The sequence below is a fragment of the Megachile rotundata genome, chromosome 6 (genome assembly GCF_050947335.1).
Source record: "Megachile rotundata isolate GNS110a chromosome 6, iyMegRotu1, whole genome shotgun sequence".
Lineage (NCBI taxonomy): Eukaryota > Metazoa > Arthropoda > Insecta > Hymenoptera > Megachilidae > Megachile > Megachile rotundata.
The window spans coordinates 8,510,765-8,531,246 of NC_134988.1; the positions used below are offsets into that span (position 1 = coordinate 8,510,765).

The 20,482-nt window shown below is 34.6% G+C and overlaps 1 protein-coding gene across 4 annotated transcripts in view; it reads left to right on the forward strand.

Annotated features, from left to right (window-relative positions):
- The window catches only part of Fur2 (furin-like protease 2), a 461,999-nt gene that overhangs the window by 411,857 nt on the left and 29,660 nt on the right, over nucleotides 1-20,482 (forward strand). For all 4 annotated transcript variants that reach the window (XM_012283553.2, XM_012283554.2, XM_076532816.1 and 1 more), the window contains exons 3-4: nucleotides 10,711-10,815; nucleotides 18,463-18,666. In XM_012283553.2, coding sequence (XP_012138943.1) covers nucleotides 10,711-10,815; nucleotides 18,463-18,666 — 309 coding nt within the window. The remainder of the gene's footprint in view (nucleotides 1-10,710; nucleotides 10,816-18,462; nucleotides 18,667-20,482) is intronic.

Here is a 20,482-nt window from a genome sequence, read left to right on the forward strand (position 1 = left end):
AATTCCCGAATTGTTAAGCTTACGAATTCCTAAATTTCTGTATTTCTAAGCTTGCGAATTCTTAAATTATCGAATTTCTAAGCTTGCAAATTTCTAAATTCCCGAATTGTTAAGCTTACGAATTCCTAAATTTCTGAATTTCTAAGCTTGCGAATTCTTAAATTATCGAATTTCTAAGCTTGCAAATGTCTAAATTCCCGAATTGTTAAGCTTACGAATTCCTAAATTTCTGAGTTCCTAAGCTTGCGAATTCCTAAACTTGTGAATTATTAAATTCCCGAATTCATAAGCTTGCAAATTTCTAAATTTCTGAATTTCTAAGCTTGTGAATTATAAAATTCCCGAATTCCTAAGCCTGCAAATTTCTAAATTTCCGAATTGTTAAGCTTGCAAATTCCTAAATTTCTGAATTGCTAAGCTTGCGAATTATGAAATTCTCGAATCCTTAAGCTTGCAAATTTTTAAATTTCCGAATTCCTAAGCTTGCAAATTTCTCAATTTCTGAATTCCTAAGCTTGCGAATAATGAAATTCCCGAATCCCTAAGCTTGCAAATTTCTAAATTTTTGAATTCCTAAGCTTGCAAATTTCTAAATTTCTGAATTTCTAAACTTGCGAATACCTAAGCTTGCGAATTATGAAGTTTCCGAATTCCCAAGCTTGCAAATTTCTAAATTTCCGAATTCCTAACTTTGCACATTTCTAAATTTCGAAATTCCTAAGCTTGCGAATTATGAAGTTTCCGTATTTCCAAGCTTGCAAATTTCTAAATTTCTGAATTCCTAAGCTTGCGAATACCTAAGCTTGTGAATTATGAAATTCCCGAATTCCCAACTTTGCAAATTTCTAAATTTCCGAATTTCTGTATTCTTGAATTCCTGAATTCTGGAATTCGTAAGTTTCCAAGTTCCTAACTTACCAAATTTCAGAATTCCCAAATGTCCAAATTCTTTAATTTCCAGAATTCTCATTGTCTCAAATTTTCCCCCATTTTCAGAACTCTCCATTTCTCAACTTACCAATTTCTCACCTCCTTAATTTCCCAGTTTCTCAGTCTGAATAACTTTATACCTTCTGTTGGAAATTACATAGATTCATATATTCATAAATCAGACATACACTCTTCTGTAATATCTCCGAACAAGTTCACCAATTATTGATGTTGATTGTGTATTACACAGCATGGATTCAACATCTCGAAACCAACAATACAGGATGAATTATTGATCGTCTATTGGTTTGATTGTTCATCAACAATCCGTATCCTGCGGATTGGACTATATCTGTATACGGATATCCTTCTGACAGCCATGATTTGATTCGCGTAGTTAGACACTGCTATTCTGTATTGTAGCTACGTGTTTACATACCGGAAGTGAAGGATAATTATGGACTCAACAAACTTGCATCTTCTAATTTATTTATTTTAAAACATTTATTTATATTAAACAGATTTTAATAGGATATTGATTCCATTCGATTCAGTGCACATATCAAATTTGTATTCAACATATTTAACATTTAGATTCAATATGAATATTGGTGTACGTTATGTAAATTAATTGGGTTCTTGTGACACGTGTGATGTGTAAATTATTGCTATTTATGTGGCTAAATTCGTAGCTGACTTCCTAAGCTTGCGAATCCTTAAATTCCCAAAAGTCTAAGCTTGCGAATTTCTACATTTCCAAATTACAGAATTCCCGAATTTCCAAGCATGCCAATTCTTAAATTCCCGAATTTCCAAGCTTGAGAATACTTAAATTCCCGAATTTCCAAGCTTGCGAATCCTTAAGTCTCCGAATTCCTAAGCTTGCGAATTTATAAATTTCCAAATTCTAGAATTCCCGAATTTCCAAGCACGCCAATTCTTAAATTCCCGAATTTCTAAGCTTGAGAATTCTTAAATTCCCGAATTTCCAAGCTTGGGAATTCTTAAATTCCCGAATTTCCAAGCTTGCGAATTGTTAGGTCTCCGAATTCCTAAGCTTGCGAATTTCAAAATTTCCGAATTTCCAAGCTTGCGAATTCTTAAGTCTCCGAATTCCTAAGCTTGCGAATTTATAAATTTCCAAATTCTAGAATTCCCGAATTTCCAAGCACGCCAATTCTTAAATTCCCGAATTTCTAAGCTTGAGAATTCTTAAATTCCCGAATTTCCAAGCTTGGGAATTCTTAAATTCCCGAATTTCCAAGCTTGCGAATTGTTAGGTCTCCGAATTCCTAAGCTTGCGAATTTCAAAATTTCCGAATTTCCAAGCTTGCGAATTCTTAAATTTCCGAATTCCTAAACTTGCAAATTTCTAAATTTCCGAATTCCAAGCTTGTGAATTTCAAAATTTCCAAATTCCAGAATTCCCGAATTTCCAAGCTTGTGAATTCTTAAATTCTTGAATTCCTAAGCTTGCGGATTTCCAGATTTCCAAATTCCTAAATTTGTAAATTTTTAAATGTTTGAATTCCTAAGCTTGCGAATTTCTAAAGATCCAAATTCCTAAGCTTGCAAATTCTTATCACATTCTGATCACATGTTCAAGTTCTTCAGAATATCATTATCGACAACATATTTCAAGATCATTGAAATGGATGAACTATATCTTTTTCTATAAATTACATATAACTTCTTATGAAAGTACGTGCACATAAAGTACTAAAAATTCCATCGTTAAAATGAAAGTTCATAGGCTTAACTATGGACATACACGTTTCAGAGAAGGCTGAACACAAAAAACCAGGAATTCACAATGACTCGACGAAGCACGATGTTTACTTTCATGATCGTTTACGCTCCGATGCAACAACCGCGTGATCGTTATACGTTGAATGCGAAACCGCGAAAGCTCCGCGAATCGGCAAAGCTTCCTCCCGGCGATTCTAAACACGTAGCCCCGATATCATGGCCCTCACCCTCTTCGACAAACCGGATATAGGCAACGAACAGCCACGTTTCACCTAACACGCAGCTCGATACATCGAGGAACGAGACGGGCTGACTAGCGAGAATAAAACCGCACCGCTGCGTTACTAGACAAATCATCCTTTTCTTCTTTTCGACCCCTTTTCGTCCCTATAAATTTCTTAACAATGGTGTTCCGATAATCACGTTTCCGGTACGTCGGCAGGAAATGAAGCTAAGAGTTCTAACCCTCTTACTTTTAACTGACTTGGTATTTGTGGAGATTTGGGGGCGTTGTTTCGGAACGTGAGGGTGCTGAATTAAATTAGGGGGATGACAGAGGAATTGTCGCATTTGAAATATAGTTATGAAGTATGTTTTCAGTTGTGGTTTCTAGCAACTTGTGAGATAACCCTTGGCACTATTTTCACTCATGACGTACTCATACTTCGTGATTCAATGCGTGCATTGTCACTCAAGTAATTATCAAAGAAAATAATGTTAATGGATTATCATAATTCGTAATGATTGATGTTATGTCAAATAAAAATGTTTTATATACGCGCTAGATATATTTTTATGAATAGGTTTGATGAAATAACTTGTTAAGCAAAGCAAATATTGACAGAAGCAGCTTTAGGTTTGATTTCTGGAGCCCCAAACGCAGGAGAATATCAAGCATCTGTATTCATTAATACACTGTTTTGACGAGTCTGACGCACTCGTACTTCCTGATCAATTTTCCTCGAGTACTCTTTAATTTGGAGTTATCCAATTATTTGCATAGTCGATTGATACAAAACCGACATAACATTTCAACTTTCTCTGTCTGTTTTAATATTGCTGATTAGTTCTGACGCAGCTGACAAATCATAGTGCAAGGGCTTAAATCAAATGTTTCTATATCATTGATCATAGGAACTGAGGCCTCGTAACAATTTCAGATTCGAGCTCAGAAATTGAAATTTGCTCTCAGAAAAGAATACACCTTTAAATCAAATGTTTCTATATCATTGATCATAGCGACAGAATGAGGTCTCGTAACAATTTCAAATTGGGGCTCAGAAATTCAAATTTGCTCTCAGAAGAAAAGAATCATATACCTTTAACCCCTGCACTATTTTGACGAGTCTCGTGACGGACTCGTACTTCGTGATCAATTTTACTCGAATTAATACGCTTCAATTTGGAGTTGTCCAATTATGTGCATAGATTGATACAAAATTGACATAACATTTGAACTTTCTTTGTCTGTTTTAATACTGCTGATTAGTTCTGACGCACCTGACAAATCATGGTATATGGGATTAGCACATGGTATTAATTATTATTATAATAAATCATAGTACATGAGGTTTGGATTATTCTTGGTAGATTGAAAAGGGTTGAAAGAGAACCCTAAACTTATTGGACCAAACGAATGGAAATTTGCAGTAATTGTTCAGAAAATTGATACCCAATTTCTATCATGATCTATCAATGTAATAAGCTCATTAGTGCTTCATACCTCAAGTGGCTAAAGAGAATGTACTACAATATCTCTGGTGGTGATTTCGAACCCCGTATTTTTTAATAAAATTTGTCACTCTTCTTCATTTTTAAAGTACTTGAATCCGTATAAAAATGATACACTGGATATAACAGTACTTTCCAATTGTTTTGCGGCTTAAATGTTGTTTTTGAAAAGCAAAAATATATCCGAGTTTCATTGTTACTGTTTCTTTCATGAAATAATACAACGTGACCACAGTGTACATGCGGTGTGAAAAGCAGCGTAGAAATATACTCCTCTCTGCAGTTGAAAAAAAAAAGAAATAAATAGTATTGAAACTTGCGATGAATGTGATTACGTATAACTGTTAATTAACGAGTCTTGAAGACTTTTCAGCTTTGTGATTAATGCTTTGCTTTCTCAAATTTCAACGAATATAATTGTGATTAAACGAAGCGTGAAAGAATCGGAAGTTTCCCGCCATTATTCAAAATGACGCCATATTGAATAACTCGATTCTGCTCTGATGGCATCAGATCTCTTATTGCAATTAATTAATAAAATTACTAATAAATACCTGTGCAATTATTCGTTAATAAACTCATTATACACTGAAATATCGTTTATTTCTTTATCTATCGTAAAAAAATATTTCACACACTTTTTCCCGCCATTATAATTGTTTTACTAGTTTCCACTCTCTGCAATTTACTCTCGGCTTGATAAATCGCCATTTTTATTCGTTATAACGCTGTTAATTGATATTTTTATCTATTTACCTAATAATCCTAATTTTTCGTAATAATCTAATCTCTACGTGTATCTACATTATAATTATTTTATATTGATGATCTTGTTAATTATTATAATTATCAGTGCAGTATTCTTCAAGAATAGCATACATTTTAGGTCACTGCACATTTTAAGTAATTATAATATAAAAGTGAAATACAGTACTTACTTAATTAAAATTTATTTTTCACGCTTAATTATGCTTTCAATTTATTCTCCACTCTTAATTATCCTTGTAAATATTTTTCATTCAAACGATAATTATTTGATCAAACCGGTGTTTTCAAACTGAAATAATCAAATAATATTTTCCTCATAAATTAAAGTTAGATGTTAATGCATAAATAATTTTGAAAATATATTAATTATCGAATTGCATTTTTAATAGCGGATGTTTTTATTATACTTAGTCGAATAATATCGAGTTACAACTACTGAAAAGAGAATAGATGTAGCTATATAAAGTGGTCTCTTTTACTTGATAGTCTTTATACCATCCCGTTTGCGGAATTCGCAAATAAACCTTGGTTCGTTCCTTAAACGTACCATTAGGGTCCATTAAGAAACGCGACGAGCACTTTGGAAGGTACATCTCGTGGGAAATTGCCATTTAAATTTCTCCATGGTGAATGAGAATGAAAATAAAAAGGATGTCAACTTCGGTAAATTTTAAAGAACACTGAAAACTCGATGGTTTCATACTGTAACTGAAGATTTCTGCTGTTCGATGCTCACAGTTTTTCATGTAAACAAATCATTTTCTGTTAAATAATTCAATTTTACTTAAAACTAAAATAAAATAGTGGGACAATTTTTAACTTAGTAACTTATTTTTAGCAAGTTTTAACAGATACGATGGATGAACAAAATGGCGTTATTCGATTTAATTGTTTTAATTGCAATTAAAATTTGCTGTATTTTTATAAAATATGTGTTGCAGAATTTTAATAATTGTTATCCAATATTTTTAAAAATAATTGTAACAATAAGTGGGTCTACTAATTTTAGAATATAATTATAAAATATTGTAAAATTTGAAAATTTACCTTATTTTGTATAAAACTAAAAAAACCTGTAACACTGTGGAAATGAAAATGTTCATGTATGTTTTTGTAATTTTCATAACATTGAATAAAAAGAACAAGCATACAAAATTCGCGTAAATGTTAGAAAAGACATTTTCAATTTCACTTTATTTAAATAATCAATTATTCAAACAGTACTTCACGCGGTTAAATAAAACTTTGTTATTCTGGGACGAAAAAAATTTGTAGGAAAAACGAAATTCATATTTAATGTTTCAGAAAGTAAAATTGTAGAATTTTGTTCCTCGATAAATTTTTAAATACTTCTGTATACTTTTATCATATTTATGATGAAGTATTTTTAAGTGTATTTATGTTGAAAGTATTTACGTTTGATTTCATATTTTATTATATTTTAACACTGTTATTAAAACATATTGTGACGTCAGAAAATGACGTTGTTACATTTTAATTTTAATTTTAAATGTATTTATTCATTGAAAATAATTACGTTTATATTATTTGTCTTTCAGTGTATTTATAATGAAAATAATTAAATTTGTATTGTTATATTTTGAATACATTTACACTGAAAATAATTACGTAATTATTTTACATAAATTATTAAAAATTATTAACAATAATTACGCAATTATTTACATAATTATATAAAAAAAAATCGTAATCAAATGAATAAAAATTTGAAGTTAATTTTCAAGAAACAATTTTTTTAAGATTTAATGAAACATCAATGCATATGAATTTTTGATCATCACCCATTTTATAGGAGGAACGTTATTAGTCGCTCGTATTAATATCATAAAGTGTCTACAATCGGAAAATGTGTATCGCATCCAAATTGCAATCTAATTGATTTCACAATTACGAAAATTATTGCGCTGCAAATACATATGCTTCCACGAATGAAAGATAATACCTGGAAAACGTTAGCGATAACGATCGAACAGAGATTTATTCGTATAATGAAAATACTGTTTGCTATGCATTTAATAATTATTTTCGCTCATTAAAATGAAAGTTGTATTCATTTTCATAAATTCTATCTTAATACTGAAGGGTCTCGTTAAATATTTTTACGTGATTTACGGAAATATGATTTCTGCATCGTTTTGATAATATGTTTCCATTAAAAACAAATTAATGTACTTAATTTGAGATCTCTCCGTATATTAAAAGGGGATTCAAGGAATTTTTAATAAATTATAAGCTCTTGTATTTTGGAGATGATGGAAAACTTGTGTTCAATATTATGTGTATACGTAATTAGTGTATTAAATGAAAAGTAAGATATAAATTAATAATAATTCTAACGATAATAACTATAGTAATAAGGGTAATAATAACAGTTATACTGATGATAGTAATAGTAATGAGGATGTTGGTAATAATTCTAACGCTAATAACAATAGTAATACTTTGAGATATTGAATTTTTACAATATTTAGTATTATGTTATTAAGTGATACATTAATATACAATATCAGTAATGTATTTTTATAATATTTTGTATGGAAACAGAAGAAAGTTGCATTGTGTACAATGTATTGATGCGGAACCATGAGATGGCGCGTGAAGGGGCTGACACAGCTGTTTGGAAGACCACATATCAAGATCAATATACTATTCCTTAATCCCTATATTTCCGAATTCCTATATCAGCTACTTTTTATACTCTTGAGGTGCAATATATCTACAAGTATCTGTATATCTTCGAATACCTTACATTCCAGAATCCCTACATTTCAGAATCTCTACATTCCCAAATACCAACATTTCCAAATCCCTATATTCTCGAACCCCTACATTCCAAAATTCCTAATTTTCCAGAAACCTATGCTCCCAAATCCCTGCTTTCCCAAATCTCTACATTCCCAAATTCCTAATTTCTCAAACTCCTATGTCCCCAAATCCCAACGCTCCCAAATCTCTACATTTTCAAATCCCTCAATTCCCAAATCCCTATACTCCCAAACCCCTATGACCTCTATGAACTCCTATGTCCCCAAATCCCAACCCTCCCAAACCTCTACATTTTCAAGTCCCTCAATTCCCAAATCCCTATAGTCCCAAACCCCTATGTCCCTAAATCTCCAAATTCCCAAATCCCTATATTCCCAAACCACTATGTCCCCAAATCCCAAAATTCCCAAATTCCAAAATTCCCAAATCCCAAAGTTCCCAAATCCCAAAATTCCCAAATCCCAAAATTCCCAAATCCCAAAATTCCCAAATCCCAAAATTCCCAAATCCCAAAATTCCCAAATCCCAAAGTTCCCAAATCCCAAAGTTCCCAAATCCCAAAGTTCCCAAATCCCAAAATTCCCAAATCCCAAAATTCCCCAATCCCAAAATTCCCAAATTCCAAAATTCCCAAATCCCAAAATTCCCAAATCCCAAAGTTCCCAAATCCCAAAATTCCCAAATCCCAAAATTCCCAAATCCCAAAATTCCCAAATCCCAAAATTCCCAAATCCCAAAATTCCCAAATTCTCACATACCCAAATCGCAATAGCCCCAAATCGCCATATTCCCAAATTCCTACATCTCCAAATCGGTACATCCCCAAGTAGCCACGGCACAATTGGTCAGAATAGAAAAATGGACGCCACTCACACGTATTTTCGGCGGTAGATTGGCTCTCGGTCACGCACACCAATTAGGCGAAAAACAATGACAGTCTTGAAACGTCTCTCAAGTGAGCGAGATGCTACTTGCGTTCAGCAGTTGTCATTATTATTCTTATTTGCCTATATGTCACTGGAAGTGTTCGTAGATCTTCTTTTACTTTGAGTCACGCGCCAACTCATGGGTTGATATCGGTACACACTTAATAATTATATCAAACAAAAAACAATATATCAATTAATATATTGTACATTATTATATTAATATATTGTATTTTCACAATCTTCCACATGGAAAAGTAAAATACTTCCATCACGTACAAATATTATATTATAATTAAATTTGTAAATTAATATATTGAAACCGTATTTATGAATATTTAAAAGGTTATGAATATTAAAAATAGTTAATCGATTCGAAAGGTACTTGGCTTGATTAAAAATTGTTGTTCGATGAATTTCCACAGATAACGAAGACCGCGTATTTACTTGCGGAAGTAATATACGTGAAATGAAACAAAAATATATTCAATCTGTTGAAAGATTATTTGTAAATGTTTCTCAAATCAAAATAATGAAATTCTACGCCACGTTACCGCATTTACAATAATAACTTGGATACAACGCTATAGAATTTGCTCAAAATTAATTAGTTGATTTACTGTAGGCAAATATTTCCGCCAGTGTATATTTTCGAATCTGTTTTAATTACGAAGCATGGTTTTCCACGAGCCATAAACTTGCCGGAATAATGTACGCGTTTCATTAACGATGAATGTTGTGGTTTGAATGAATGAAAGTGGAAAATGTTATTTAAATTTATTATGTAAGGTAAAAGGCGGAAACCAGTTACTTCTCAAGTGTATGATTTATGAAAATTTTTTTCGGTATGTTTTATTTTTACTTTAAAAATTGTAGGAACGTTTTAATTTATTGAAATTGTAGACATTTCTTATTTAAAATTTTAGTTACATTTTATTAACTTGTTATTCGTTGCAAATTTCAGACAACAAAATGTATGCAAAATATAAAAGATAATTTTTAACAAAATTGCTTACCGTTTAATTTCACAGAAATCCTCATAATAAAGAGCAGTCGAAAAATATTTTTGTGTTGAAGAAATGAAAGAGTATGTATTCGCAAATATTTACGACTAGTAGTATTTGTTATGAAACAATGTTTGTTTATTTGTGTGAAAATGAAAGAGGTGGTATAAGTGTTGTTATAGTTGTATATAGTTAGAAAATATATTTTTTGAAGGCAATAATTATTTGGAATTATAGATAACTTGTTAATTACTATGTTTACTTTAGGAGTACATAATGTTTTTTTATTATAACACTGACAAAATATTAATAATATGAAATATTGTTAAAATTAAAATTATTGTTAATTAAAATTAATAGATATCAAGTATTAATAAAGTAACCAAAAATAGCAATAGTAGAAATTATAATAATAACCAAAAACAGTAATAGAAGAAATTACAATAATAACCAACAACAGCCATAGAAGTAATAATAATAATAACCAAAAATAGCACTTCAATAAATAATAATAACAAAAAATAGCAAAAGAACAAATAATAATAACCAAAAATAGCAAAAGAACAAATAGCAATAACCAAAAATATCCACAGAAAATAATAAACAAAATCTCGATAACATTTCCACAAATGTTCACGAGATATCAGAACACCGCAAACAATTTCCCCCAAAAATGTGTTGCATACCATTATTAATATCGCCAGACGAGATTCCGTTTAACGCGTCAGAACTACCCACGCATCCCCGATACCGCAAAATCTTCAGTCCTTTATACGCGCAACAACGAAACTAACAGAAGCTCTGTTCATTTGCAGATTGGAGCGTTGAAGGAATACTTCCTGTTCGCCGACAAACGACTTCACAAACGATCCCTTTCCAGCAGCGAGTCGCATCACAAGACGCTAAGGGATGAGCCGCGGGTAAGTTGAATGCATCTTTTGGTGTCGGACTCGCAAAGCCGTGCTCATCAAACTCTGCCAGCCCCTGGCACAGGTGCAAAATATAGAACCGACGTAATTTCACGGCGTCTGTCATCCCGCTACGCGCATTGTTTACCTCGACGTTCTAATTTTCTGCTACTCCTTGCACGCTTTAATGCACCCCGTCTACATCTGATCTCAAGTCGCGCGATTACACGAAACGTTCCGTGAAAATATTCATATTTGAATTTCTTGCCACTTAACCAACTGTGTCTTCAGAGATCTTTTGTGAAGTGCGAAATTTCGAAAGATGTTCCGATGTCAAACGTTGAGTTGGCGCGCAAAACAAAGTAAAAGAGGTTCTATGAACATTTCCAGTGACATATAGACAAATAAGAATCATAATGACAACTGCTGAACGCAAGTAGCATCTCGCTCACTTGAGAGACGTTTCAAGACTGTCATTGTTTTTTGCCTAATTGGTGTGCGTGACCGCGAGAGCAAATCTACCGTCGAAAATACGTGTAAGTGGCGTCCATTTTTCTATTCTGAACAATTGTGCCGTAGCTACTTAGGGATGTATCGATTTGGAGATGTAGGAATTTGGAAATATAGCGATTTGGGATTGTAGCGATTTGGGTATGTGAGAATTTTGGAATATAGGAATTTGGGAATGGAGGGATTTGGGAATGTGGGGATTTGGGAATGTGGGGATTTGGAAGTGTAGATATTCGGGAATGTAGGAATTTGGGGATGTAGAGATTTAGGGCTGTAGGGATTTGGGAACGTGAGGATTTTGGGAATGTTGGGATTTAGGAATTGAAGAAGTTGGGAATTTTGGGATTTGGGAATTTTGGGATTTGGGAATTTTGGGATTTGGGAATTTTGGAATTTGGGAATTTTGGGATATGGGAAATTTGGGATTTGGGAATTTTGGGATTTGGGAATTTTGGGATTTGGGAATTTTGGGATTTGGGAATTTTGGGATTTGGGAGATTTGGGATTTGGGAAATTTGGAATTTGGGAGATTTGGAATTTGGAAATTTTGGGATTTGGGAAATTTGGGATTTGGGAAATTTGGGATTTGGGAATTTTGGGATTTGGGAATTTTGGGATTTGGGAATTTTGGGATTTGGGAATTTTGGGATTGGGAAATTTTGGGATTTGGGAATTTTGGGATTTGGGAATTTTGGAATTTGGGAGATTTGGGATTTGGGATATTTGGGATTTGGAAATTTTGGAATTTGGAAATGTGGGAATTGAGGAATGTGGGGATTTGGAAGCATAGGTATTCGGGAATGTAAGAATCGAAAGTGTAGAAATTCGGAGCTATAGAGATTCGGGAATGTAGGGATTTGGAAAGGAAGGTATTCGGAAGTGTAGGAATTCGAAAATGTGGAGATTCCTCAATACAGAGATTCGGAAATATAAGAACCCTGCAATATAGAAATCCAGGAATATACAAATTTGGAGATATGATACCTCAAGAATATAAAAACTCAGCTCTAGCAATTCACAAATATAATAATTTAGGAACAGTATAATGATCTCGATATGCGCTCTCCTAAACACCTGAGTCAACCTCACGCGCCAGCTCGAGGGTTGGCATCGGTACACAAACAAAATTGGAAGATACGGAGATCGTACGGGCCTCACACGCTAGGTTCACACGTGAAACCTATTATTATATTTCACGCACTCGAACATGATTTTTACGCCTCCGCCTTTCTGCGGTCGAGGTGAACCATCTTGGGATCGAAGATGGCGACTACCATCGTTACTCTCTTATTTGTGGAGATACGAAAAATTGCTTCGAGAGAAAGTTATTGTGTTTCGATCGTGCAACTGTATTGTGGCTGAGGTCATCTAAGGTTGTGTCCTCCGATATTTCACGGAGATCGTCATATTTTTAATGGAAATGTATATCTTTCTTTATGGAGATTCTTTGGGTCATTCCGAGTAAAAGAGTATTAGAGTACAATATCTCTAAAATTAATAGTTCTTCAATTATTTAAAATTCAAAAGTGAGGTACTTGGTATAGAAGATTGAAAATAACTCAGAAAGTATTGACTTTTAAGGTACTGTATTCCAACAGGTTTTTACATAGAATGTTCCACAGAATCGACCTATGTAATCAAAAATATATACTTCCAACAAAACATCAATCACCTTGAAGTCTGTTGAAAAAATGGGTCAACCTCTTCACGCGCCAACTCGTGGATTGACATCAGTATATCTGAAACGTTCGAAATATTTATAAACGTACAAATCGTTCTTCATGTTTCTCTCCCGAATCACCTATTTGCATTTAACAAAATATTGACCTTGAAGTCTGTTGAATAAAACCCCTCGAGAAAAAATTTTCTTCTACCATCAATTGTGCATTTTAAAACATAACTCCGTCTAGACGAGTTTTTTCATACGACCACAAAGAATATCGATATTCAACTTTATTTATAACAGTCGGTACAGTAGATTTCGAATAAATGATCCCTTTTCTTTCACTTTGAATTACTTCTCTTTCAATTACGACAATTTCCGTTCAGCTTTAAAATTATGCCCAGAAAATGTACATTATTAAAGTAATTTATCAAGATAAAAAAATGAGCTTCAAAGAATCCAAGAAGATAAAATTGCAAGATTAAGAACAGAAAGAATTTGAAATTCTTATGTAGCGAAGAATTACGATCCTCGCACACTTTAAGTCATGTTTCCATGCATATGGAATATCTTCCCACACACCACGCTGCCATAATTCCGTGTTAAAGAAAGAAAAAAGGAAGCGCACTTCATTGCAAACAGGCACAAATTAATGAAACGTGTAAAGTAAAGTCTGCTGATCATCGCGGATAAATTTGGCAGGTTTACTATGTAGATACCTTTTAATTATCGTTGCACACGTACGAGGGTGCTCGTGTACGCGGATCGATTTCCGTGAAGCCCAATTAACACCGTTTCGTGTATCTACTGTAATTTATTTAAAAGATAGTTTAATTTTGTTTCATGATTACCCTCCAATTCTTCTGATTAATTAAGCGATTGGATCGTTTCGAATAGTATATCGGAGCGCGTGTTCGGCATCTTCGAGAAATTATTTGCAGGATCGGTTTTTGTTGTTTCTTCCTCGAGATACAAAAGGACACTTTGTTAGGAGATTGGTGCAACGGGAGACGAACGAAACGTCTTTTAATTAAAGCTTTCTTCGATTGTTCGACCGGTTTTGTCTCGGGTTCTTTCAACTGTAACTCCTGCTAGAACGACTATAAAAACTCGGCATGATCATTGAGAATGAACGTCTCCAATTGTCGACGGGTACTACGAGCAAAAAGACGCCGGTAAAATATCGGCGTGTTTCCGGAGATAATATTGTGCTTGCGCCATCTTTCCAGTCACGGACATTGTCTATTTCGCGCCGATAAAACGCTTCGTCGACACGAACGGCCCTGAAAAGGTTTATTCGACAAATACCGAAGCCATTTCAGTGCCTACCGGATACGTAACGCGTATTTATGGCGAAGCTGCAGTAACGATGGCTAAAGTCAACGTAACATAATCGAGCAAGTACGATTTGCTAGCGACGTAATACGATTTATGGTACGTCGCCGACTCTGCGGAAAAATTCGTAACAAAAGAACCCTGTAAACTTTTATTTATCGATTTGTAGGTCTTGCGGATTTATAGGGCGCAACGGAAATAATGGCATGTTTCATTCTTACCTGATTATTGTTCGCTACAACTCACAATCGTTTATTCTATATTAAAAACATTGATAGAGTGCTTATACAATTATTTTCTTGAAGCTTTAAGCTTTAAATTGATGTGCAATTTATGATATTTTGCGATACTTTTATGTCATGAAATCGTATTAAATTTTAGTGGTCTAATAAAGTATATTTCATTGTTAGCAGTAACACGTTGCTATGAGGCCGACGATTAACCATGTTACAATAAGAATATCTAGGGGGCATTTATATAGGTCTTTTCAGTAAATTTTAAGCTTTACATTGATGTGCCACAATCGTCATTTGGTGATACTTTTCTGTCATGAAAGTTTGTTAGACTTTTATGTTTCAAAATCTATCGATCTGTCACAGTTATTCGCTACAACTACCGATCGTCTACTTCTCATAAAACATATCGATAAAGCATTTATACAGCAATTTTCTTGAAGCTTAAAGCTTTAAATTGATGTACAATTTATGACATTTTGTAATACTTTTATGTCATGAAATCGTATTAACCTCCTTTTTCAGAAATGAAAATTTAATTCACTTCAAACTTAAATAACTTTCATTGCAAAGTAAATTTCCTCAAAATCTTATTGGTGCTTTATAGAACTTGTGACAATATTTCACTTTAGTTTGAAACATTTTTCTGTATTTTTTGTGTCTTCGAAGTTATGAACGAATGGCAGTATTTGAGGTTAGGTTTTATTTATTCGAAGCATGAGTTTTGTACTTGAAAAATATTCTTGTTACAAAGTTATTCTTGTTAGGAATTATCATAAAAATCAGTGAAGATTCATTTAAACACAACAATTGAAACAGTACTCTTGAAATTCGATGCCTCAAAAACCAAAAATTTAGCTTCAAAGACCACAGGTTGAGTATCGAGCGTCGTCGACTCTCAGCGTGAAGCACACATTGTCTACATTGTTCAATTTACTAACAACGTCTTATTTTATTTAAACCTGAAGATATTAATGTCAGTTTCATAAGTCAACTTGTTTGTTGCTTAAAACGCAATGTTAATAAATAGATGGGAGCATACATGCAGCATTGACAGTATTCGACAGTGAGAGAGCTGTCGATCCACGAAATACTGTCAGACTATGAGGTCGAATAATGAAAGGAGTGTATAACATGGTCGCCCACCAAAGAGGTGCATACAATCAGATTATACCGGGAGGTTATTACGTGGAATCTAATCAGATTTGCCGTCAAACAGCAAATCATTTAACGTCGTTACATGCTTGGCGTATAATAACTTTTGTCACACGGCGGGTAACCCTGACACGCACACGTCACCGCACGCATTTTAAATTAGATACTTCGATTAATGGGATGCAATCGAACGCTTGTCAATCACCATGACGTGTACGCAAATTTGTGGTAATTTTGTTTGATGAAGTAGGAACCATGGCACAATCCCGGGGATGTTCCCGGGATATGTGAATTATAACAGATTCTGAATCCGTGTAAAATACATTTGGTCAGTTTGATCTTCAATAATAAACAATTATAGAGAAAAGATAATAATACACAAAATTGAAAGAAAGATTTAAAATTATACAAATATTTTGTAATGGAAGTCTTTAGTTAGTTTTGGAAAATTATGTAAATTGTCTGCATTTTTTATTTTAACAAAACAGGACACCCTTTGTTACAAATAATTATAATTGAAATACCATTAGGGATATTTTTCACGAAAGATTGTTAGACTTTTATTTATCGAAATTGACTACGTATCTTAATTATTCGCTATAACTCACGATCAGCTATTCTGTGTTAATAACATTGACAGGGTGCTTATACGCTCATTTTCCTGAAGCTTTAAGCTTTAAATTGATGTGCAATTTATGATATTTTGCGATACTTTTATGTCATGAAATCGTATTAAATTTTAGTGGTCTAATAAAGTAGATTTCATTGTTAGGAGTAACACGTTGCTATGAGGCCGACGATTAACCATGTTACAATAAGAATATCTAGGGGGCATTTATATAGGTCTTTTCAGTAAATTTTAAGCTTTACATTGATGTGCCACAATCATCATTTGGTGATACTTTTCTGTCATGAAAGTTTGTCAGACTTTTATGTTTCAAAATTTATCGATCTGTTCGTTACAGCTGCCGATCGTCTATTTCTTACAAAAAATATCGATAAAGCATTCATACAATAATTTTCTATAAGCTTAAAGCTGTAAATTAATATAAAATACAAGTCATTTTGCAATAATTTTATTTTACAAAACCATATTTAAAAACGTTGTATCAATCACTCTGCAAAAGAATAACAGTTAAAGCAAATCAAAAAGCCGTCTACGAAACAATTTTTATTTCAAACAGAGTTTTCTAATTGTGGAATAAATAAATCTCTGTAATGAAAATAATGCCTCTTCGAACGCAGGCTGTTTATAATGCATGACCACGTATCCAGGTTGGCGCGACTGTATGTGGCTTGGATTATTAAAAATTTTACGTGTTTGCGGTTACGCGTCAGATTTTTTTTAGTAACCCCCATACGCGCAATCAGGCTGCACGATTTATCATGGAATATGCAGGCGCGCAGCAGCGACCAAACGAAAATTCACGGAATATACGGATCTGGCCGTATGGCGCCTTGTAAACGGTTCCATCAACGAGGAGCGTTTTCGTGGTCGAGCTTTAACTCGACGGAGCGTGAAACGCGTGACGCCTCGGTCATCGTTTCATTCATATCGCTGGACGATTCGACGTTAAAGCCTCGCCACTGCAATTCACGGCTCCTGAATTTTGGCCGGCGTCCAAAATCCCTATGCTAACTAGCGTTCCGTGCCGATAAGTGTCACGGTCGTGTACCACCGCTGGAAAAAATGAACCCAATTAGCGGAAATGTGTTCATCAAATCGATGCTAATGAAATTTTTGATTAAAGTATTTATTAGGCAAATTTCGAAACGCGAGTCAATTTAAAGCGTGGAATTATAGTGGCCATATATTGACCGATTAGTTAACAAAATGCCTGATCATTAATTGCGGCAAATACTTTGTTACGTTTCGGAAATTGTAACGAGATTTCATGACAGAAAAATGTATCAAAATGGCACATGTGATATATCAATTTAAAGCTTGAGGCTTGCTGAAAATAACCGTTTACACAATTTATCAATATTATCAAAACGGAGTGACTGATTGTCGGCCTCATAGCAACGTTCGCAAAGGATCATGTCGTAAATTGATTAATTCTATGTATTCTCTAATGAGGAACCAAACATACCAATCAAAATGGTGCATGTGGTATATCAATTTGAAGCTTGAGGCTTGCTAAAAATAGCTGCTTTAACGATTCATCAATATTTTCAAAACGAAGTGACTAATTGTCGCCCTCATAGCAACGTTTGCAAAGTTTGCAAAGTTGTTGTAAATTGATTAACTCTTTGCGTCCTCTAATGAAGAAGCAATTATACCATTCAACATTATTCTACCTAAGAGGATGCGTTTGATTTCTTATAGTACATGGTTGCTTTGATGCCGACGATTAGCTATGATGCATTGAAAATATCAACGGGGCATCAATGCAGTCATTTTCAGCAAACTTCAAGGTTAACATTGACACATCACAAGTGGCATTCTGCAATACTTTTCTGTCATGAAATCTTAATAGAACTTTTACACACTAGCAAGATATTTTTCTCAAGATGTTAAACGTGTCAAAAGTTAAAAGGTGTCAAACGTTTCTTAAAGTAATAATTCTTATCAAGATCCTTCATCAGTCACTTCTTACGAATATATTTCACCTTCCAAATCCAACCAATCTGACTTATCTTCCAAACCAAATACGCAACGCAAACACGTGTGTTTCTGTTTGTCCCAAAGTGCCTCAGACGGTTGTCAGGCAAATCCATGTACCAAAATCGCTAAGGGTGGATCCTTCTGTGTTTTTCCAGGTGCGATGGTTCCAGCAGCAGCACGAGAAGAAACGCAAGAAGAGAGATTTCATGCCCACGTCGTTCCCGTTCGCCGATTATCCGTCGTTTTTCGACGAATTTGGCCCTCGTCCTAGGCAGGCCACGTTCCATCGACAAAGGAATAGAGGCGTACCTCTTCAGAACCTGTTCACGGATCCGCTCTTTAAGGAACAGTGGTACCTGGTAAGTGGACCTCTCGATTTTGCTACCTTCCGAATCGACCAAAACCAACTACGTGACGTGACTACCAGCTTCCTCAACGTGGCGGACTTTAACGACATCCGATAACAGCCATAACGTGTTCGAGATCTAGTTTCCTTTCGTCTTCGAGGTGTTTCAATTTCTGACGATTTTGCTTGTAGCCACGGTTGCAACAGAAATTACATCCTTAAGATGATTCATCACAGTGCTCTTAGGCACTGTAGTCACTATAGTCACTATAGGTCTATAGTGACTCTCGCGAATGTCATAGATTACATAGCGCCATGGCTCTACTATCCCACCGTCAGACTCTTAACACCAATGACAGATTTGCATAGAAATTTAAGCGTAAGCTTGTTAATTGTGAATGAGGTTTCAGATCAGAAATACGACTTGAAATATTAACTCCTACAAGTGTTTCAGTCGCGTCAAAGGTACTTAATTATTTCTGCAGTATTAACCTCTTAGACACGGTCCACTATAGTCGCTCTCGCGAATGTCATCGTAGGTTACATAGCGCCACAGTGGCTCACTCTACCGGCTCACTCGCTCACCGTTTCAATTGAATGATCCTTTTCATACGTTTTGATTCGCACTTTTTTGCCTTCACCACGTTTTATAAGAGTATTAACAAATCCCACAAAAGTACATTACATGTAAATAAAAGGTAACGCCAGGTTTAGGCACCATGGGGCACCTCTTTGCACTGGTACACCATATTGGAAACATTTGAAAATTACATATTTTGTGAATTTTAAAAAGTAAATTATCAAGATTAAAGTATATGTAACATCTTTAGGAAAAATTGTAATTTAATCATCGAAAACTTTGTTCCAATGTACTCGTAGAGAACAGCATTGTCACACATGGTAATGCTGTTTACTCTGCCATGCAGAGAAGCGAACTTCATCCTCAGAGGTTAATTTGGTGTTAGTTATTGGTTGCCTCCGTATCTCTATTTTATCCATAAGCATTGACGAACGCGCTGTTTTGACCCGGGGCCACCAAAACCTCGTACCTTCTCCGTTCGATTCTCCGGCTCCTAATTTATTCTCGCGTCGGAAAGTAAGAACGATTCGTTTCTTGTCGATACGAGCGAGAAATTTGAACCCGGCCAAAGGTCCTCCTTTCTCATCCAGCGGCGTTCATAATTCTCCGCGCGTCGCCTCGAACGGTCGTTTCCGGTACAGTTAACGGTGATCGCTGCTCTTGTCATTTCTGGAATTAACGGCGGCAACGATCTATGTACCGGCGCGGTATTAACGATCAGATGTTTTTCATTCGCAAACAGGATATCCGCCGCGAAATCGGACACGCCCCATCGTAGGAACCGGCGGGAACCGTGAATACCTAGTTCGCTTATTATTCTGCCATTAAACACCGATTAATGGAACGGTTAAATGTACAGTACTGCTTGAAAATATTCAGGCCTTACAAGATTTTAGGATTTTCGGGTTTTCAGATTTTTGGGTATTGGAATTTTGGGATTTTGGAATATTGGAAGTTTAGCGATGAAGGTTTGAGAATTTAGGGATTTGGGAATCTAGGTATTTTCGGATCTAGGGAATTTGGGATTTAAGAATATTGGGGTCTAGGTATTTTAGCATCTAGGTATTTTGGGATCTAGGGATTTTTGTATCTAAGGATTTCAGGATCGAGCGATTTCGAGATCTAGTGATTTTTTAGATTTATGGATTTTTGGATCTGGGGATTTTGAAATCTGGGGGTTTTAGAATCTAGGGATTTAGTGATTTTGGGACCTAGGGATTTTGAGATCTGTGGATTTTGGGATCTGGGG